This window comes from Peromyscus californicus, unplaced genomic scaffold (genome assembly GCF_007827085.1).
Source record: "Peromyscus californicus insignis strain IS unplaced genomic scaffold, ASM782708v3 Scaffold_23__1_contigs__length_62951481, whole genome shotgun sequence".
Classification (NCBI taxonomy): domain Eukaryota; kingdom Metazoa; phylum Chordata; class Mammalia; order Rodentia; family Cricetidae; genus Peromyscus; species Peromyscus californicus.
The window spans coordinates 62228141-62247160 of record NW_026294534.1 but is presented as its reverse complement, the minus strand read 5'-3'; the positions used below and the strand labels follow the sequence as shown (position 1 = coordinate 62247160).

The following is a 19020-nucleotide window of genomic DNA, read 5'->3' as shown; positions in this document are numbered from 1 at the left end:
TTGTGGAGGCATCCCCATACTCATGAAATAGATTTTGTTCATCAATGAGACAGGACACCCATGCCAAGTAATGGAATATGGTCATCCTGGGATTCCCCCAACAGATATTTCATTCTCAGACAGCTCAGACATGATTGCTTGTCCTATCATCTCCTGCAGGGAGCATGTAACTACCACTCCAGCAGGGAGACATATGATTCTCTACCATAAGGGTAAGGTAGACATACTGGGACTCCCCCTGCAGATGTTTTCCCCTCACACAAATCAGCCTCATGTGCATGTCTCAGCACCCATTGCAGTGACTGTGCACTTATTCCTCCCACTCTTTGGTTCTGTCAGCCCCTGTTTGGGCACCAGTTATGTTGTGTGACACTATTCCTACAGAGAAGGAAAGAGTGACAGATGAATGTAAACACTAAAGTTCAACTTGGTGAATCAATGAGTTTACTGGAGTTGCTCACATGAGTACAGCTTAGTGGTTGCTTTAAGGGGCCAGAATGACTCAAAGGTCAGTGCATCATTGAAAGCCCACCCCAGAATGGGTAAGGACTCCAAGCTGCAAACCTGGAGTTCTCTGAATGACTTGCAAGCAACTTGTCTGCTTATATAGCCTTGGGGAGGAATGATCCTTGTACACTTGCTAAGTTTCAGGAACTTCCTCAGACTTTAAATAGTTATTTCCTGACTCTTAATGGGCCTCTCTTTAGAGTCAGGCAGTAAGATGGCTCAGCAGACAAGGGCATTTGCTGCCAAGCCCAAGCACTGGGGATCGATCCCCTGGGACGGGGTAGAGGAAAGAGGAGAGAAGAGAAGGCTAGCATTTAGAACTTCCTTAGTCCAGCTGATTCAATTGTGTTGCTTCAACTAAGAGAAAATTGCTATGCCAACAGCAGGCGACACAGTCAGGGTTTTTCCATTTTGTTTGTATGTTTTACATCACTGGGGATCAAACCCAGGGTTTCAAGAATGCTAGGAACCACTCTAGCACCTAGCTAGCCAACATTTTATTACTCTTTTAAGTTCAGAGAAAGTCTCTTTAAGTTCCCAGGATGACTCTGAGTTTGTCATCTCTCCACTTCAGCTTCAGTTGTACATGGGAGGGCAGGCCTGGCACACAAAGCAAAGTAACCCTGGAAAAGAACAAGGACAATCCGTGTTGTAAAGTGGGCAGAAACAAACATGTCTTTTTTTTTTTATTTTATAACAGGGTCTCACAATGTAATCCTGGCTGGTTTGAACCTGCTATATAGACCAAACTGTTTTCAGACTCACAGATATCCTACTTCTGTCTCCTGAATGATGGAACTAAAGGCCTGTGCCACCATGTTCTGCTCAAATATATTAACTTTAATAGTTTATTAAATATTGTGATCTGATTACAAAGTCGTATGGTGTTTATTTCTCATTTTTGTTGGGGGTCATTTGTTTAGCTGATTGGTTGTTTTGTTGTTTTATTTTGTTTTGTTTTGTTTTGTTTTGTTTTGTTTTGTTTTGTTTTGTTTTGTTTTGTTTGAGACAAGGTTTCTCTGTGTAGCTCTGGCTGTCCTGGAATTTGCTCTGTAGACTAGTCTGTATTTGAACTCATAGAGATCCGCCTCTTTGCCTCCGAAGGGCTGAGATTAAGTTCACCCCCAGCTATTTCTCCTTTTATAAAGTTTTATATTTGTGTTCCATAAGAATACCCTACAAGGGACTAGAGCAATGATCCAGTGGTTAAGAGCACTTTGCAGATGACCCAGGTTTGGTTCCTAGTGCACATACGGTGACTAACACCTTTATGGTCAATTCCAAAGGATCTGACTCCCCCTTCTGGCCTCTGTAGGCACTGCACGATCTGATGGACAGATACACATAAAAAGAATATGCAAAAATATAATCTACAAAATTTAATTATGCAATAAAGAACTGAAAAAGCCCATAGGACTCTCTATGTAGTGGCCCACACCTGTAATAGGAAGTCGAGGCAAGAGGACCAGGATTTCAAGGCCAGTTTCTACTACATAGAGAGTTTGAGGCGAGCTTGGGCTCCATGAGACCTTGTATCAAAAACAAAACACAATGACTGGAAGTGTTCAAATAAAATGTTGTAGCACAGTGACATGGCTCAGGGTGTAAAGGTACTTGCCACCAATCCTGATGACCCATCTAGTGGAAGGAGAGAGCCAATTCCAGTGAGCTATTCTTTGACGTTCACATGTGTGACACACACATAAATAGAATGTAATATATTCTTTAAAGATATTTCCTCACACATACTAATTATTACACAATTAGCAGTAAATCGTATTATGGGTGCTAGAAAAAGGGCTCAGTGATTAAGAATGCTTGCTGCTCTTTCAGAAGACCAGAGTTGGATTCCAAACACCCAAGTGGGGCAACTCACAACTATGCCAACTCAGGTTTCAGACGCCCTCTTAGGGTCCCTGTGGAAGCTGTACACAGGTGACACACACACACACACAGATACACAAATACATAATTATAATTTTTCTAAATCTTCAAAAATCCTATTATGGTTGTGTTCAAGTAATAGCATTTGTACAGAATAGTTGAGTAACAGTAAAATACATTTCATACAAATATCAAATTTTCCATTTCTTTTTTGTTTGTTTGTTTGTTTGTTTTTGTTTTTTGAGACAGGGTTTCTCTGTGTAGCTTTGACGCCTGTCCTGGAACTCACTCTGTAGACCAGGCTGGCCTCGAACTCACAGAGATCCGCCAGGCTCTGCCTCCCAAGTCTGGGATTAAAGGCGTGCACCACCACCGCCCGGCCCATTTCTTATGTTAACGTGGCTATTTTGTGCAATTATTACAGTATGGCTTGCACGGAGAAGCCGCTCTAACCGCTACCTTTTGAAAGCCCCGCCCTTCCGCTAGACCCCGCCCTCAAAAGGCCCCACCTCCTACAGCCCTTATGTTTGGATTGGGTTTTCTCCTTCACGTGTAGAGGCTCCGCCCCATGTGACTGACAGATGCCCAAGCGAGACGTGTCCGGCTCTTCCGTTTCAGGTAGTCTTGGTGCCGTCAAGCCCGCCCTGCCTGCCTAGTCTTTTCCGGTCTTAGTCTGGCGTGGCACCCCTTAGCAAGCTGATTTGGACCTTTGATTCCTTCTTTGTTATGGCAACGCCCTTACTCTCCTTCCAGCCACAGTCTGTCATGGCAGTGCCCTTCCTGACCCTTGTAGCTCTTTCCATAGGCGCTTCCTATTCCTAAAGCCATTCATGGTGGCTCTCAGGCCTCACCGGAAGTAATTTACAGGAAGTGAGGCGGTGCTTCTGCCGGAAGCTATCGCAGCGCTGGGAAAGATGGCGGCGGTGGGCAACGCGGTTCCTTGCGAGGCCCGGCCTGGCGGGGCCCGGGGCAACGGGCCTCCTCAACCTGGGCCGCGACCGCGGCCGGTGCTGGCCGCCGGACCAGCGCTTATAGCGAATGGCGACGAACTGGTGGCCGCCGTGTGGCCATACCGGCGGCTGGCACTTCTGCGGCGCCTCACCGTGCTGCCGTTCGCGGGGCTGCTGTACCCAGCTTGGGTGGGCGCCGCCGCCAGCGGTTGCTGGGGCTGGGGCAGCAGCTGGACCCAGATCCCCGAGGCCGCTCTGCTAGCGCTCGCCACCATCTGCCTCGCGCACGCACTCACTGTCCTGTCTGGGCATTGGTCTGTGCACGCGCACTGCGCGCTCACCTGCACCCCGGTAAGTGCGCGCGCACGATCCCAACCCAGACCCAGGCACGATGTGGCCTAGCAGGGGTCCCGGGCCGCAGCGGTTTACGGATTCCCCAGTCCCGTCTGCAGCCTTTCAATTGCAAGGCCCGAGTCTCCAGAGGCGCCTTCTCCCCTGTGGCTTAGGCTGATTCTGACCCCCCCATGCGACTGTGCTGTGGTCATTTTGATTCACAAGAAACACGTAACAGACTTAGCGCAGAACCCATATGTTACCGTTTGTGTGAATTGTTATCTTAGCTCCCATATGACGTGCTGTTCTTGGAACGGTCCTACCTTCCTTCTCCATTGTCTCCTACCTTGGTTTTTCCTGTTTTTTATAAGACAGGGTCTCATGAAGCCCTGGCTCGTCTGGTACTCATAGATATCTGCCTACCTCTGTCTCTAGCGTGCTGGGATTAAAAGCCTGTGCTACCATTTCTGGTTCCTACTCCACCCAACCCCCCCAAGTGTGAGGCTAGACCGGTAGTGTGATTCCCCTAATCTATGTTCAGCCTCTGTCCCTTGCTAGACCCAAAGGAGCATGTAGTTCATCCTGGTGCTTAAGGTGAGCAGGAGCTAGTTTTAAGTGAAGTAACTAACAGCTTTAACTAACAGCTTAGAGTCTCATGGTATCTGTCTATAAAATAAGGGTGGTTAATAAGATGAGGGTTTGTCAGGGTATGTCCAAGTTCAGAATTTCAAATACAGTGTCACTACAGGAAGCAGTGACCACAAGGTGCTCTAGGTTGGCAGGTAACACCCAGTGACCACACTGCAGATCACACTAAATGAAGCCTGTGGCACTGATAACTGCTCAAGCCAGCATCCTTTCTAATCCCAATGCTGGGTTGGTCCCCAGGAAAGGGAGGAAGTGTCAAGGACTGCAGGAAAAACCAGAATACCCTTACTTACCTTCTCTGGCTCTGTGCATTGACTCCTCAGTCCCAAGAGAGTGCACCCTGTTGCCTCCTTCATTAATATTTGTCCTGCAGAGGGGCCTGAATTTCTGAGCTCAGCACCAAGGGTTGGGGGTGAGTGGTAGGGCTGAGTGTGGGATACTCAATCCCTAGCAGTCTAGCTGCCTTTTGGACTGTGGCTAAACATTTGTAGCCGACAACTTCCTCTCCTAGGAGGGAGAAGTGAGTGGGAGGAGCTCAGCAGCCTTGGAGTGAGGAGAGAGATCAGGGTTTGCTTCTCCCTGGGTTTCAGTTTCACCCTGCTGTAAAGTGAAAGCTGAAGCGCCTCCCTCCAGGGTCACTGAAGGAGGCTAAGATGGCCTGTAAAGTGCCTGCCTCAGGGCTAACACTCTACATAGCACCATGTGCTTGCCTTCTGTGTTAGTTAAGCTCATCATTGTGTGTGTGTTCTGTTTTCTCTATGGTTCCAGGGCCGTGCAGTCCCTGGGAGTGGCATTCCTTCAGGGTTACCACTGTGCATCCCTCCTCCACCTCTAGTCATTGCGAGGTGTAGCGAAACAGCTCATAGGGGAGTGTTTCTTGTGTCAGGAAAGTAGCATGGAGAAGACATAACGCTAAGAGAGTCCCAGGGAACTTTAGATGGGGCCACCTGGGGAGGGCTCCACAGTAGGTGACAAAGGCCTGGACAGTCAGGAGAGCTGGTGACTCTGTGTGTGTGCTTCCTGCAAAGACAATGGTGTAGAGGAAGGAGGCAGGACCAGTCTCTTGACATCACCGTTCAGTGTAGTCATCAACATATTTGAGGTTCCTCTAGGGAACCTCACAGTTAAGTTACCAAGAAAAAAACCCCATAGTGTTATAAGTAGGCTTATGGTTTGTGTCACATTCATAGCTGTCTTTGGTTGCATGTGCCCACAGGCTGTAGGTAGGACATGCTTGGATCCCAAGACTCTTAGCTCAGACACAGGGAAGCCTGAGTGTCCAGTGTACTAGGGAGTAGTAAGCAAGCCAGAGAGAGCCAGTGTGGCAGCAAGTGGGCTGTGGCAAGACTTGGGTCATATGAGTGGAGAGCAAATTAAATGTTCTATATGGATTTGAGTTTGTGTTCAGAATCCTGGATGACGAGCAAGCTTGTGACCTCAGCTTTCTACTACAGGACCAGTGATCAGGTAGAGTATGGCCAAGCCAGCACTAGAGCCTAAGGACATATTCATAACATTATGTGGCACCCACACTCGTCTGTCCATGTGAGGGCATCACTTTGGGTTAAGAAGGGCTCAATAACAATCTTTGGCTTTTGACAGGAGTATGACCCAAGCAGAGCGACCTTTGTGAAGGTGGTGCCAACCCCCAACAATGGCTCCACTGAGCTGGTAGCCCTGCACCGTGACAAGGTGGGTAGGGATGTCCTGCAGGGTGACTGGAATAGGCATTTGTGTGGTATTCCTGAGCACTGATGTCCTCCCCACCCCCAACCCCAGGGTGAAGATGGGCCTGGAGGTGCTATCATTTGAATTCCAGAAGATCAAATATTCCTATGATGCCCTGGAGAAAAAGCAGGTTCCTCCCGGTGGCCTTCCCAGTGGGGAATGCCCTCTCCTATTATCAGAACAACAGAGGCTTCCAGGAAGACTCGGAGATCCGAGCTGCGGAGAAGAAGTTTGGGAGCAACAAGTGAGTCCTTGTCTTCCCCAGGGGCCCCTGTGCACTGCTGCCCTGCTCTGCTCCTGGTCAGGGGAGCCCTGACAATAGGGCAGAGGCTCTGCTTTTAAGCCAAAAATGCTAGGTGACAGTGGCCCCATTTGAGAAAGCTGCTCTGCTCTAGTTTCCTCCAAACTTTGTCCGCCAACAGCGCCCTTAGAGGGCCAGGGAGCCTCTGCTTTGTGGTGTAAGACCTTGGTTGGGAGGGTTGTCCTGTCCTGAGTGACCATTCTCCATTTGTCTGTTTTGTGACTCTTGTCTGTTTTGTGACTCTTGATTTGTGTGGTAGTGGGTGGGTGATGCATGTGTGTGCAGATATATGTGGAGGCTAGAGGTCAGCTTCAGGAGCCATCTCAGCAACCATCCACCTTGTTTTTTAAGACAGAGTCTCTCTGAATTGGAGCTCACTAAATAGGCTTTCTAAGTAGCAATACCAGCAATCCTCCTGTCTCTACCTCCCCCAGTGCTGTGATTGTTCATACCACTCACTACACTTGGTTTTTTTACATGGAGTCTGGGACTTGAACTTAGGTCCTCATGCTTATAAGGCAAGCACTTTATCAAATAAGCCCTCTCCTTGGTCTGCCCTCCCTAACAAACATGGAATTAGATTTTTTTTCTTGACAGGATTTCTCTGTGTAGCTCCTGGCTGTCCTGAAACTCACTCTGTAGGGATTAAAGTGGTATGCACAGCATGAAATTAGATTCCATCTTGAAATTTCTGTTCAGCGTATTTATGCTCATAAGCATCTCAACACACTGGAAATGGTGATGATGCACCCTCAGTGGGATTGGAGTACGACTCAGTGGTACTGCTGCCTGTGTCACTGACTAGATATTCTTATCTTGCCCTGGGGGTGGGTAGTGTTGGGAAGAGCCTGTCACAGGATTCAGCAGAGCAAGGGGCTCAGTGATAAGGACAGCACATTGTCAGCCAACCTGCGCTTGACTGTCGAGCAAGCAGGGAGGAGCATGAGTGCAGCCTCCCACCTTGGGTAGCCTGTGTCCTTGGAAACCCACAGAGGTTCCAAGTTGGAGGTGGCAGGGCCAGGGTCTCCTCTTCTTCAGCCTCATCCAGGAATTTGATGGGTTTGATCTCTTACAGAGCCGAGATGGTGGTGCCTGACTTCTCTGAACTTTTCAAGGAGAGAGCCACAGCCCCTTTCTTCGTGTTTCAGGTAACAACTCTGGCCTTTGCACCAGCTCCTTCTTTGGGCTGTTTCAGCCAGAGTAAGCCTAGCTGCCATTGCAAACCCCAGAGCCTCTCCCTGCCCTCAAGGATCATTGGTGTTTGCTGGGGTTTCTGGGTACAGGACAGGTGGGCAAGGCCTGACAGACGGCTGACCCACAGGTGTTCTGCGTCGGGCTCTGGTGCCTGGATGAGTATTGGTACTACAGTGTCTTCACTCTGTCCATGCTGGTGGCTTTCGAGGCTTCCCTAGTGCAGCAGCAGATGAGGAACATGTCAGAGATCCGCAAGATGGGCAACAAGCCCCACATGATACAGGTGTGGCTGATGGGACAGGCGGATGGTAACCCTGCCCAGCCCTGGGTAAGCACTGTGCATATTCTTCGTGACACACTTCCCCTACTCATACTTCCAGGTCTACCGCAGCCGAAAATGGAGGCCCATCGCCAGTGATGAGATTGTTCCTGGGGACATCGTGTCCATCGGTGAGGCAGGATTTCTCTCCCCCAGACAGAAACCCTTACCGTAGTCTGTGGCTGATCCTCCTGCCTGCGTGTTGCAGGCCGATCCCCCCAGGAGAACCTGGTGCCGTGCGATGTGCTGCTGCTTCGGGGCCGCTGCATCGTGGACGAGGCGATGCTCACAGGGGAATCGGTGCCACAGATGAAGGTGATGGGTGGGATCCACAGTTCGCTAGCCAGTTCATGAAGACAGACCTAGGGCAGGAGAGGCCAGTGGGCTGGAGTCACTTCCATAGGTGTGGCTGGGCCAGGTGGAGAGAACCAGCACGTCCAGTCAGGATGGGATTCTCTGTATCATTGAGGAGGTCTAATGCAGATCACTGGGCATTAACTCCACACGTCCTGTGGTGAGACACAACAGCCAAGGAGCCCAGGTGGATAGGATTTGCTGATCTAGGCAGGGGGCACTCATGGGAGTCAGACAACTCCCTGGGGGCCAGCCCTCCAGAGATGCAGCCTACTAATGCCTCAGCCCTGGAAAGCTGAAGCGAGGTCATCATCCAGTTCTGACGTTTTCTTTCTCAGGAGCCCATTGAAGACCTGAGCCCAGACCGTGTCCTAGACCTGCAGGCCGATGCCCGGCTACATGTCATCTTTGGGGGCACCAAGGTGGTACAGCACATCCCCCCGCAGAAGGCGACCTCTGGCCTGAAGTGTAGGTGCCTTGAGGGTGTCCTGGGTGTCCTGCATCTGTAGCATGTAGGTGAGACAGGGGTGTTAATGACACACACCTCTGCTTGTCTCCTCAGCGGTTGACAATGGATGTGTGGCCTACGTCCTGAGGACTGGATTCAACACTTCCCAGGTATGGGAGGGCCCAAAGTATGTGATGGATCCTTCTAGAACATTCACCCTAAGGCTAGTGCAGGCCTTACCATCATAGTGCTGCCTGCTTTCCCTGGCCTGAGATAACTGGGTGTGCCCACGGCAGTCTGGTGTACCATCCTAGGAAGGGGGTGTTAAGTGAGGTGCTCTGGGAAATGCTTCAGGGTTCTGCCTGGAGGGGTGAGGAAAGCCTGGCTTCTCCTTTGCACTTGCTGCCCCTCCGGTGGCCCTGTGGTAGGCGGCCTTAACTCTTGTTGGAAATCTAATTGGAACTGCTTCATGGTCTGAGGCGGGCGTTGCTGTTTCCTAGAAAGAGAAGCCAGCCTCAGTGCTCTCAGGGAGGGGAGGCTACTGTCCCCCATAAACCTCCTAGGAAAGAGTGTTCTCCCACCCCATCCCTGCAGGGCAAGCTGCTGCGTACAATTCTCTTTGGGGTGAAGAGAGTGACTGCAAACAACCTGGAGACCTTCATCTTCATCCTCTTCCTCCTGGTGTTTGCCATTGCTGCCGCTGCGTATGTGTGGATTGAAGGTAAGCACCCTGACAGCTCCTGCTCCACAGCCCCTTCCCTGCCCCAGGCTTCCAGACCCTATTTCCACAGGAACCAAGGACCCCAGCCGGAACCGCTACAAGCTCTTTCTCGAGTGTACCCTCATCCTCACCTCGGTTGTACCCCCTGAACTGCCCATTGAGCTGTCCCTGGCTGTCAACACCTCCCTCATAGCCCTGGCCAAGCTCTGTGAGTACTGAGTGATTGGTGGGGCGTGGCACAACAGGCAGGAGCCTGGAGGGATCCCCTGACTCCAGACCCCATACCGCACCCCCAGACATGTACTGCACCGAGCCTTTCCGGATCCCCTTTGCTGGCAAGGTCGAAGTATGCTGCTTTGACAAGACGGGTACCTTGACGAGTGACAGCCTGGTGGTGCGTGGTGTGGCAGGGCTGAGGTGAGCATAGAGGGACTCCCCGCCACCACCATCCTTCCCACCCCCAGCAAACAGAACCAAGCTTGACCTGAGCCCCCACACTGAAGCCCTGCTTATGAGGTTCCATTACAGAAGGTCTTACGTGGATATCAGGATGAGTGGTATCGGGTAGGGAGATAGATTCAGAACAGCTGGCACAGATCTGGGGCCTCATCTGTTGTGATCTCAGGAGTCATCCTTGAGGCCAGTAGTCTCAGAAGGTGGTCCCTGGTAGAGGTGCAGCTCACCCGCCCTCCTCTATCCGTCTTGTACCAACTGTACCCGTCTTTGCAGAGATGGGAAGGAGGTGACCCCAGTGTCCAGCATTCCCATAGAGACACACCGCGCCCTGGCTTCCTGCCACTCACTCATGCAGCTGGAGGATGGCACCCTAGTGGGTGACCCCCTGGAGAAGGCCATGCTGACAGCTGTGGACTGGACACTGACCAAAGGTGAGGGACTGGAATTCAAGGCCTGGCATGGGTGGCCTCTCTGTCCTGGGCAGGCTCGCCCATGGCAACATTCTTCCAGGCTAGTGCCAGGCTGGCCTCATCACATCGGTATCTTTTTGGGTCAGTGTCCAGTCTTCCGTGACTGATCCACTTGCCTGCTGTGACCGGCAGGATTCTGGGGATGCTGGGGTGGGAAAACTGGGGCAGAGTGTGGGGGGCTTGGCTACCTCTCCGGAGCGAAGCCCCTCAGGACTCGTACTTATTTGTTTCCAGATGAGAAAGTATTCCCCCGAAGTATTAAAACTCAGGGGCTGAAAATTCACCAGCGCTTTCATTTTGCCAGTGCCCTAAAGCGAATGTCCGTGCTCGCCTCCTACGAGAAGCTCGGCTCCACTGACCTCTGCTACATCGCGGCTGTGAAGGGGGCCCCTGAAACCCTGCACTCCATGGTGAGCCGGCCCCAACCCTGGGTTACGGGGCAGTCAGGGATCAGGCAGTGACGTGCCCCTGTATTCCATGCAGTTTTCCCAGTGCCCAGCTGACTACCACCACATCCACACTGAGATATCTCGGGAAGGAGCCCGAGTCCTGGCTCTGGGGTACAAGGAGCTAGGGCATCTCACGCATCAGCAGGTGAGGGTCTGCCATACTCAACAACCCTGCTACCCTGCCACATCAGTGGGAATGAGCGCAATTTCATGTTGCCTTCTCTGCTCTGGGATGTCCTGGGCACTTCCTCAGGGAAGGCCAGAAGGCGTTTCAGATTCCACCATTCTTGTCCCTGTCAAGATCAAAAGGCCATAGTGGGTCCGTACCCCTCCCTCTGTCCCTGCCCTTCTTCGCAGACTCTGAAAGTACAGCTGCCCTTTGACCTACTTCTTGGTCCTGGTCCAGTCTTCTTACCCACTACAGCCAAACATCCCTCTAGACCTTACTGTCAGCTGACAGCCCTGAGATGGAGACCCACTCAAGCCAGGACGCAAAGCCTCTGTCCTCCTGCATTGTGCCTTCCTTGCTTCTGGGCCTGGAGAGCCCTCTTTGTCCCAAGCCTGTCCCCTGGTCCTGTCCACCCTGACTCCTGCCTTCACTCTTACTCTGCTGTGTCTTCTGTGATCTTTATCACCTGCCTTCCCTGGCACTTTGTTGGGTATCCTGAGGGTGGTGGCCTTGTGCAGTCCCACTTTTGAATTGAGCCACAGAGGGCTCTGTGACGTGTCCATGTCTACAATCACAAGGTGTAGGCACAGTTGGGTCTAGACCTCCCTGCATCATTAGCTGGACCCCACTTGGCACCTACCTTTCTCTCCCCTCCTAACGCTGACATTTCCCTTCTTAGGGGACTGGGCCTCTTCTCTCCCAGCACCATCACACACATGCACAGTGCCTCTACTTGCTGAGGCACTTGTAACCTGCTTTCCTGACTGGGTTCCTCACTCAGGGAGGTTTGAAGAGGCTGGTGGGAAGGACAGCCGGTGAAGGTACCCTGCATCTGTCCACAGGCCCGGGAGGTCAAGCGGGAGGCCCTGGAGAGCGGCCTCAAGTTCGTGGGCTTCATCGTGGTCTCCTGTCCACTCAAGGCTGACTCAAAGGCTGTGATCCGAGAGATCCAGAACGCATCCCACAGGGTATGGGAAAAGGGAGAAGTGGGAGCGGGAGCAGGGGGCTGGCAGCAGAGAACCGTGACAGCTCTACTTCTCAGTAGTGAGGGACCGCAGGTTTTAAGCTGGGTATAGATATGGCTGGCACTTCAGGACTGAGTAGAGGATGCTCTGTAACATGGCCCCCTCTTAGAACAGACATCACCTCCTCAGACTTTCTGTGACTATGAGAAGGAAGCAGAAGCTGGAGGTAAGGGATCTGGAGGCCATGTCTGTCCTGGTGAACAGTCTCAGAGAGAAACAGATAAGACAACTGGTCCCCATTGAGCCCTCGTAGGTCATGGGTTACTTATCTTTCCCATCACTAAAATGGTCTCTGTACAAGCAGGTACCAGGCCCTGAACATTGACAGCCAAGAGTTAATTCTTAATTTGTGTTTGTAAGTAAAAGCAATAAGCTGAATGTAGTGACATGCCCATTACCCTAGAGAGGTAGAGGTCAGCATGTCAATTTGAGTTTATGGTCAGTATGGTCTACATAGTGAGTCCAAGGCCAGCCAGGCCTTCATGGTGAGACCTTGGCCCAAAAAGCAAAAAGTAGGATCCCAAGAGTTGGCTCAGCAGTTAAAAGAACTTGGTACTCAGTCATGAGGACTAAAGTTTGGATCCTGACTCCCACAAAATACCTATAACTCTAGCTATGAGAAATCAGACATCTCTTTTGGCCTTCATATCCAAAGGCACACACACCCATTCCTATAAACACATAACAAAAAGTGAATTGCTTTAAGAAGCAATGCATTGAGGCTGAAGTGTACTCAGTGTGTGAGCAGCCCTGGTGCCAGCTCAGCTGATGAACTAGCACAGCCTTGCCATTTGGATAGCACAACCTGGGTTAGGCTGTTCTGTCCCATGGGGGTTGTGGCCTTTTCCCTCATACTTTCTGAGGAGGAGCTGTGAGACCAAGGTAAGAATTCTGCCCAACAAATCTTCCCTGCTAAGCCTTGTCCCCTGTCCCATAGGTGGTCATGATCACAGGGGACAACCCACTCACTGCCTGCCATGTGGCTCAGGAGCTACACTTCATTGACAAGGCCCACACGCTCATCTTGCATCCTCCCTTGGAGAAAGGTGAGGCTGGGTAGTTGGGGCCCTAGTCCAGGACCAGTGCCTTACCACTATTTACTGCTGATCACAATTGATGTCAGCCGCACTATGAGGAGGCCCCAGAACATAGGCAGTGTGGCATGTGGGTGTGTGGTATAGAGCACCAATGGATTCCTGAGTCTGCCTTGCTTGTTTACAACAGGCCTCATGCACACTGCCAGACAGGTACTCACTCATTTGTCATCCTTGCCCACCTTGGGCTGGGCAGGTCACTCCTGTGCCATTGCCCGTGGGTTGCTAGGTGCCCAACACTGAGGATGGTAGATCCTGGATAAAAGGCACGGCATGTTCTTAGCACATCTGTCTGCCCTGCCCTGCACTGTGGGCAGCTCTGTGCACAGTGTAAGGAGGAGATAAACTGCTAAGCTGACTATTGGCATCTTACTTGAAAGCAAGGAGGCTGGGACTCAAAAGGAAGTGCGCTTAGCTAAGTGTGAGGGTGCACTCCTGTCAGCCTAGCTCTTGAGGCAGGAAGATTGCTGTTAGTTCCAGGCCAGCCTGGGCTACACAGTGGCTTTCAGGCCAGTTTTTGCATACATATCTTCTGAGACCAGGCTTCAGAATCTTTCCTGTGTAAGCAAATGAACCCACTCTTTTTTTTTTTTTTTTTTTTTGTTTTGTTTTGTTTTGTTTTTCGAGACAGGGTTTCTCTGTGTAGCTTTGGTGCCTTTCCTGGAACTCACTCTGTAGACCAGGCTGGCCTCAAACTCACAGAGATCCACCTGGCTCTGCCTCCCGAGTGCTGGGATTAAAGGCGTGCACCACCACCATCCAGCTGTGAACCCCCTTCTTGCTCGGGGTCACTTACTGTCACTTAGTGCAGGACCCATATGAGGAGCAGTGGGTGCCCAAAGCCGGATGGCAGAATGGGAGGTGGGAAGTGTACCTAGCGAGGAAGCCTTCTAGAAACTCCCACTGCTTCTCAGAGAACTCTTAACTGTTGGCCCCACGTCTCCCTCCATTCCAGCCCTGTATGCTATGTTCTTCTTGGACCTGAGGGTTGTGGGCAGGTGACCCTAAAAAGTGGGTCCCATGGGGCTTAGCATGGGAGAGATCCTAGCTCCAAGAGGGCTGGAGTTCAGGCTGGCGGTAGAGAGATCTGTTAGATGAGGGATCAGTGTTCTGTAACTTCTAGAGGGAGACGGTGGCTTGATTGCCAAGAGACCAGCCTCCTGTGTTTGCATCTAGCCCAATCATGCAGCTACTGGGACAGGACTCAGTTCCTGAGTCCTCGATTTCCTTGCCTGTACCTGTGTATGTTCCCTGTGAAATGCCCAGGGCAGGGCCAGGTTCTGGGGGAGGCTGTGCTCTTGGCCCTGGAGTCCCACCCCTGACCGTAGATGTAACCCACAGGCCAGCCGTGTGAGTGGCGCTCCATCGATAGCAGCATCGTGCTGCCTCTGACCCTGGGCTCCCCCAAGGCCCTGGCCCTGGAGCACGCGCTGTGCCTCACAGGTGATGGCTTGGCTCACCTGCAGGCTGTGGACCCCCAGCAGCTGCTATGCCTCATCCCTCATGTGCAAGTGTTTGCCCGTGTGGCCCCCAAGCAGAAGGTATGTGCAGGACCCTAGGGTTGGGCACTGGGGGCTTTGGGAGTGGCTGCAGTCCTATTTATCTCATGTCTACCATGCAGGAATTTGTCATCACTAGCCTGAAAGAGCTGGGCTATGTGACCCTCATGTGTGGAGATGGCACCAATGACGTGGGCGCACTGAAGCATGCTGATGTGGGTGAGCTCCAATAGCTGGGGCTATGTCTCCATCACTAGTGTGGGCATCTCACCTGGCCCTCTTGCTCATAGATAGTCAGGGGTGTTTGAGTCTTAGGAGAGGAGCTGGGGGTATGGCTCTGTGGAGAACGCCTGCCTAGAATCCTCCAATGAGAGGCCGGGGGTGTGGCGCAGTGTAGAGGTCTTCCTTATATGTACACAGCCCTGGATTTCATCCCAAACACTGAAAAAAAGAAGTAATTTTAACTAATAACCTCCCTGGGCAGTGGTGCTCATCCAGGCAGAGCTCAAGAGAATCAGGGGTCCAAGTTCATTCTTGCCTATACTTAGCAAGACTAGCCTGGTTACATGGAACCTTGTCTTTTAAAAAGAAATCTTGAGGGGGACTACAAGGCCAGGGAAGGGTACAGGCATGAGGAACAGGATAGGAGAAAAGAGGAAGTTGGGGGCATTTTTGTATGAATCCCACAACCAGGTATGGTTACCACAGGTCACTGTCCAGACCAGTGTTGACAACCCTGGACTGCAAAGGCTGAGCTTTGGTCTTTGTTCTTTTCCATTTGACCTGCATTGTCTGCAGTTCTTAACCCTCATAGACTTTTCTCTCAAGTAATTAGTTTCTTTGGAGGACAGCAGTTTTCAGTTGCTCATTTTAGGTTCTGATGGGATTTTTGTGCTCCTTTGAGCCTGATCTTGCTGTGTTGCCTGGCCTAGAACTCAAGCCCCTCCTGCTTCTGCCTCGAGGGCTAGGATCACAGCTGTGCCTGTGTCAGCATGGTTCTGACACCCCTGAATCGGTGTGATCTCCATTCGACTTCTTGGGGCTTCTACTTTCTTTTTCAAATAACAACTGTTCACATTCTCTCTTTACAAACTGAAAGTGATGCTTTTTTAAAAAAAACAATACAGGCTGGGCAGTGATGGCGCACGCACGCCTTTAATCCCAGCACTCAGGAGGCAGAGGCAGGTGGATCTCTGTGAGTTCGAGGCCAGCCTGTTCTACAAATAGAGTCCCCGGACAGCCAAGACTACACAGAGAAACCCTGTCAGGAAAAAAAAGAAAATTGGTTCTGGGATTGAACTTGGGGACTTGAGCATGGGTATGAGGGACATGGGCAGGTATTCTACCACTGAGCTACACCCCAGACTTGCTTTCATTTTTTCATCCAGTGTTTCAAATACAGTTATTAGTATTGTGTGATGTGTGTTCATGCTGGTGGAGGCGCATGCCTGCTACCACATAGCTGTAAAAGTCAGGACAGCCTTGTGGAATTGGTTCTCTTCACATTCACATGAATGCCAGGAATGTGTGGGAAGTGCTTTTATCTGCCAAGCCATTCTCCAGCGAAACAAGGTGGCCAGTCTCTGAGGGCCCCATAGGGCAGTCAGGTGAAATGGAGATCTTGGAACTGGTGGGTCGTGAGCTCAGCCTGAGGTCTAGCTCTGCAGCTGGACACTGGTCCCTGCCCCTGGACCGCTTTCCATCAGTCCTCCTCAATACTTTCTCAGGTGTAGCACTCCTGGCCAATGCCCCTGAGAGGGTTGTAGAACGGCGGCGGCGGCCAAGGGACAGCCCGGTCCTGAGCAACAGTGGCCCCAGAGTTTCCTCCAGGTCAACCAAACAGAGGTCGGCACTCCTGTCCTCTGAGGAGCCACCAGCCTCCCACAGGGTGAGTGTTCAGATTGGAAATGCCCATAACCCTTGCTAGCCAGGGCTGACCCCTGCTGCCCACCCCACAGGACCGCCTGAGCCAGGTGCTTCGAGACCTGGAGGACGAGAGCACCCCCATTGTGAAGCTGGGAGATGCCAGCATTGCAGCACCCTTCACCTCCAAGCTGTCCTCCATCCAATGCAGTGAGTCCCAAGCACCTAGCCCTGCCCTGCCTGAAGCCCTGCTCACCAGCACCGTGCCCACTCACGCCCTACTTTCCCACAGTCTGCCACGTGATCAAGCAGGGCCGTTGCACATTGGTGACGACACTACAGATGTTCAAGATCCTGGCCCTCAATGCCCTCATCCTGGCATATAGCCAAAGTGTCCTCTACCTGGAGGGTGTCAAGTTCAGTGACTTCCAGGCCACCCTGCAGGGGCTGCTGCTGGCCGGCTGCTTCCTCTTCATCTCACGCTCCAAGGTGGGCCCTGCACCGCCTAGGGCTGGCCATAGGACAATTCAAGAGCTCTTGTGGATTGGAATTCTCATCCCCAAGTTACAGACAGAGACCTCGAGCCCCGAGGCAGGAGTGTCCCTGAGACTGCACAGGACATGCAGACAGGGTCAAGCCTGGATAGCTGCCAGTGATATTGCTTAGGGTATACCACTGTCTGTGAGCTTGGGGTTCAGGCAGGTCACCGTCCCCAGGGCAAAGGAAATGATGAATAAGAGCAAGCAGAGGACACAGTGCTGTGAGGGGGAAAGTGTGTCACAGACTTCAGGGGCTGGCCTCAGGGATAGCCAGGGAGGCCTCCTGAGGAAAGGGCGCTGCCACAACCAGGTGTCTGTACTGGTCACTGATGTGGCGAAATAGAGGTCCCAGTGGCCATCGGATGTGTGTCAACTTCCCATCAGGGTGAGGAAAGGCTGCACGGGACACCTTGAAACAAAAGGTCTGTCTTGGCTTAGGCTTCCAGAAGTTTCAGGCCATTCATATTTAGAGCTCTGCACCTCACAGCAGCTAAAAGAGGAAGGCCTGGGATTGTCCCCAAGGCTGTACTCCCTTCATGCTGGCCCCACCATCTAAGCTTCCCTCAGTCCAGGCATTAGTCACTTTCCAAATCCCCTACTGTAACGTGTTCCCTGGGTCTTCTGAGGACATTTCAGATCCCACCTTAATAGGATGGGAAGCTAGCAATCTGGACCAGGCCCTAGGCTCTGACTGTCATCTTGGGAATAGGGAGAGTAAATCTGTTTCCTGACGGAGACCTCCATTGCTACCATGGAGTACAGACTATTTTGGGCATAGGCAGTCCCAAGATCAGGATGAAACAAGATGCCTGAGGAGACAGGAGTATCATCTCTCTACCTGTTGAGTGAGTAAGCTGGCTCTGACGGTCAGTCCTGCCCCACAGCCTCTCAAGACTCTCTCCCGAGAGCGGCCCCTGCCCAACATCTTCAACCTGTACACCATCCTCACAGTGATGCTGCAGTTCTCTGTCCACTTTCTGAGCCTCGTCTACCTGTACCGTGAGGCCCAGGCACGCAGCCCTGAGAAGTAAGTGGGGTTCCAGGAGGAGAGGAGGGAGGAACAGCCAGGCAGGCCCTGGCTCTCTGTCAGGGCAGAGGGAAGCCACAGAGGGTGCCTGAGCAGGAGAGGGGTACTGACACCCACATGTCCCTGTAGGCAGGAACAGTTTGTAGACCTATACAAGGAGTTTGAGCCGACCCTGGTCAACAGCACTGTGTACATCATGGCCATGGCCATGCAGATGGCTACCTTTGCCATCAACTACAAGGTGAGGCCCCACATACCTACCCATTCCCACCTGGCCTAACCCCTGCTCAGCCCTCCCCAGGCAGCTGTCTCTTTTCACCACAGGGCCCACCCTTCATGGAGAGTCTGCCTGAGAACAAGCCCCTGGTGTGGAGTCTGGCGGTGTCACTGCTGGCCATCATTGGCTTGCTCCTTGGTTCCTCTCCGGACTTCAACAGCCAGTTTGGCCTCGTGGACATCCCTGTGGAGGTGAGTGGCCCTGAGCAATGGTCCCTGGCTCAGCCCAGTCTAGCCCAGCCACTGGCCCAGCTCACCTGCCTCCTCCTTGACAGTTCAAGCTGGTCATTGGCCAGGTCCTGGCCCTGGACTTCTGCCTGGCACTCCTGGCTGACCGTGTCCTGCAGTTCTTTTTGGGGACTCCGAAGCTGAAAGTGCCTTCCTGAGATGATGGTGCTGGTATCCACCACCTACCCTGGCTGCTGCTGGGCAGGAGCACTGCCCCCCATGGCTCCAGGAGGGAACACTGCTCCCATCTCCACAGTGAGGCAGCCCCGCCTTGCCCTTGGAAGACTGAGCTGGGACCCTTGTGGGCAACCACTGGCCAGGCTAGTGAAAGCAGTCCTGGCCAGCGCCTTTGGTAAATAAATTGGCATCTGCAATTTTATGAAGCCTGCCTCCACTTGTCTGTGCCACACAGGGCCCCTGGGAATTGGAGGGGCCAGGTGGTCACCAAAGAAAGGCCTGGCATCACCACAAGCCCAGGGAGGAGAGTGAGAATGACACCCTCTGGGCATTCAGCCTGGATCTGGAGACCTCGGGTTTC

The 19020-nt window shown here is 52.2% G+C and overlaps 1 protein-coding gene across 1 annotated transcript; it reads left to right on the top strand.

Moving 5' to 3' along the window:
- The first annotated feature begins 3268 nt into the window (after nucleotides 1-3268).
- Atp13a1 (ATPase 13A1) lies at nucleotides 3269-18861 on the top strand. The gene is given in 27 exon segments (XM_052752717.1): nucleotides 3269-3692; nucleotides 5925-6026; nucleotides 6109-6180; nucleotides 6182-6294; nucleotides 7427-7499; nucleotides 7673-7828; nucleotides 7926-7995; nucleotides 8073-8179; nucleotides 8557-8686; nucleotides 8781-8836; nucleotides 9261-9387; nucleotides 9458-9595; nucleotides 9684-9804; nucleotides 10117-10274; nucleotides 10548-10723; nucleotides 10797-10907; nucleotides 11774-11899; nucleotides 12894-13002; nucleotides 14392-14591; nucleotides 14672-14768; nucleotides 16277-16437; nucleotides 16508-16622; nucleotides 16705-16901; nucleotides 17836-17978; nucleotides 18108-18219; nucleotides 18303-18446; nucleotides 18530-18861. Coding segments are annotated over 27 exon segments (3612 nt in total). The 5' UTR covers nucleotides 3269-3305; the 3' UTR covers nucleotides 18641-18861.
- Nucleotides 18862-19020: the final 159 nt, after the last annotated feature.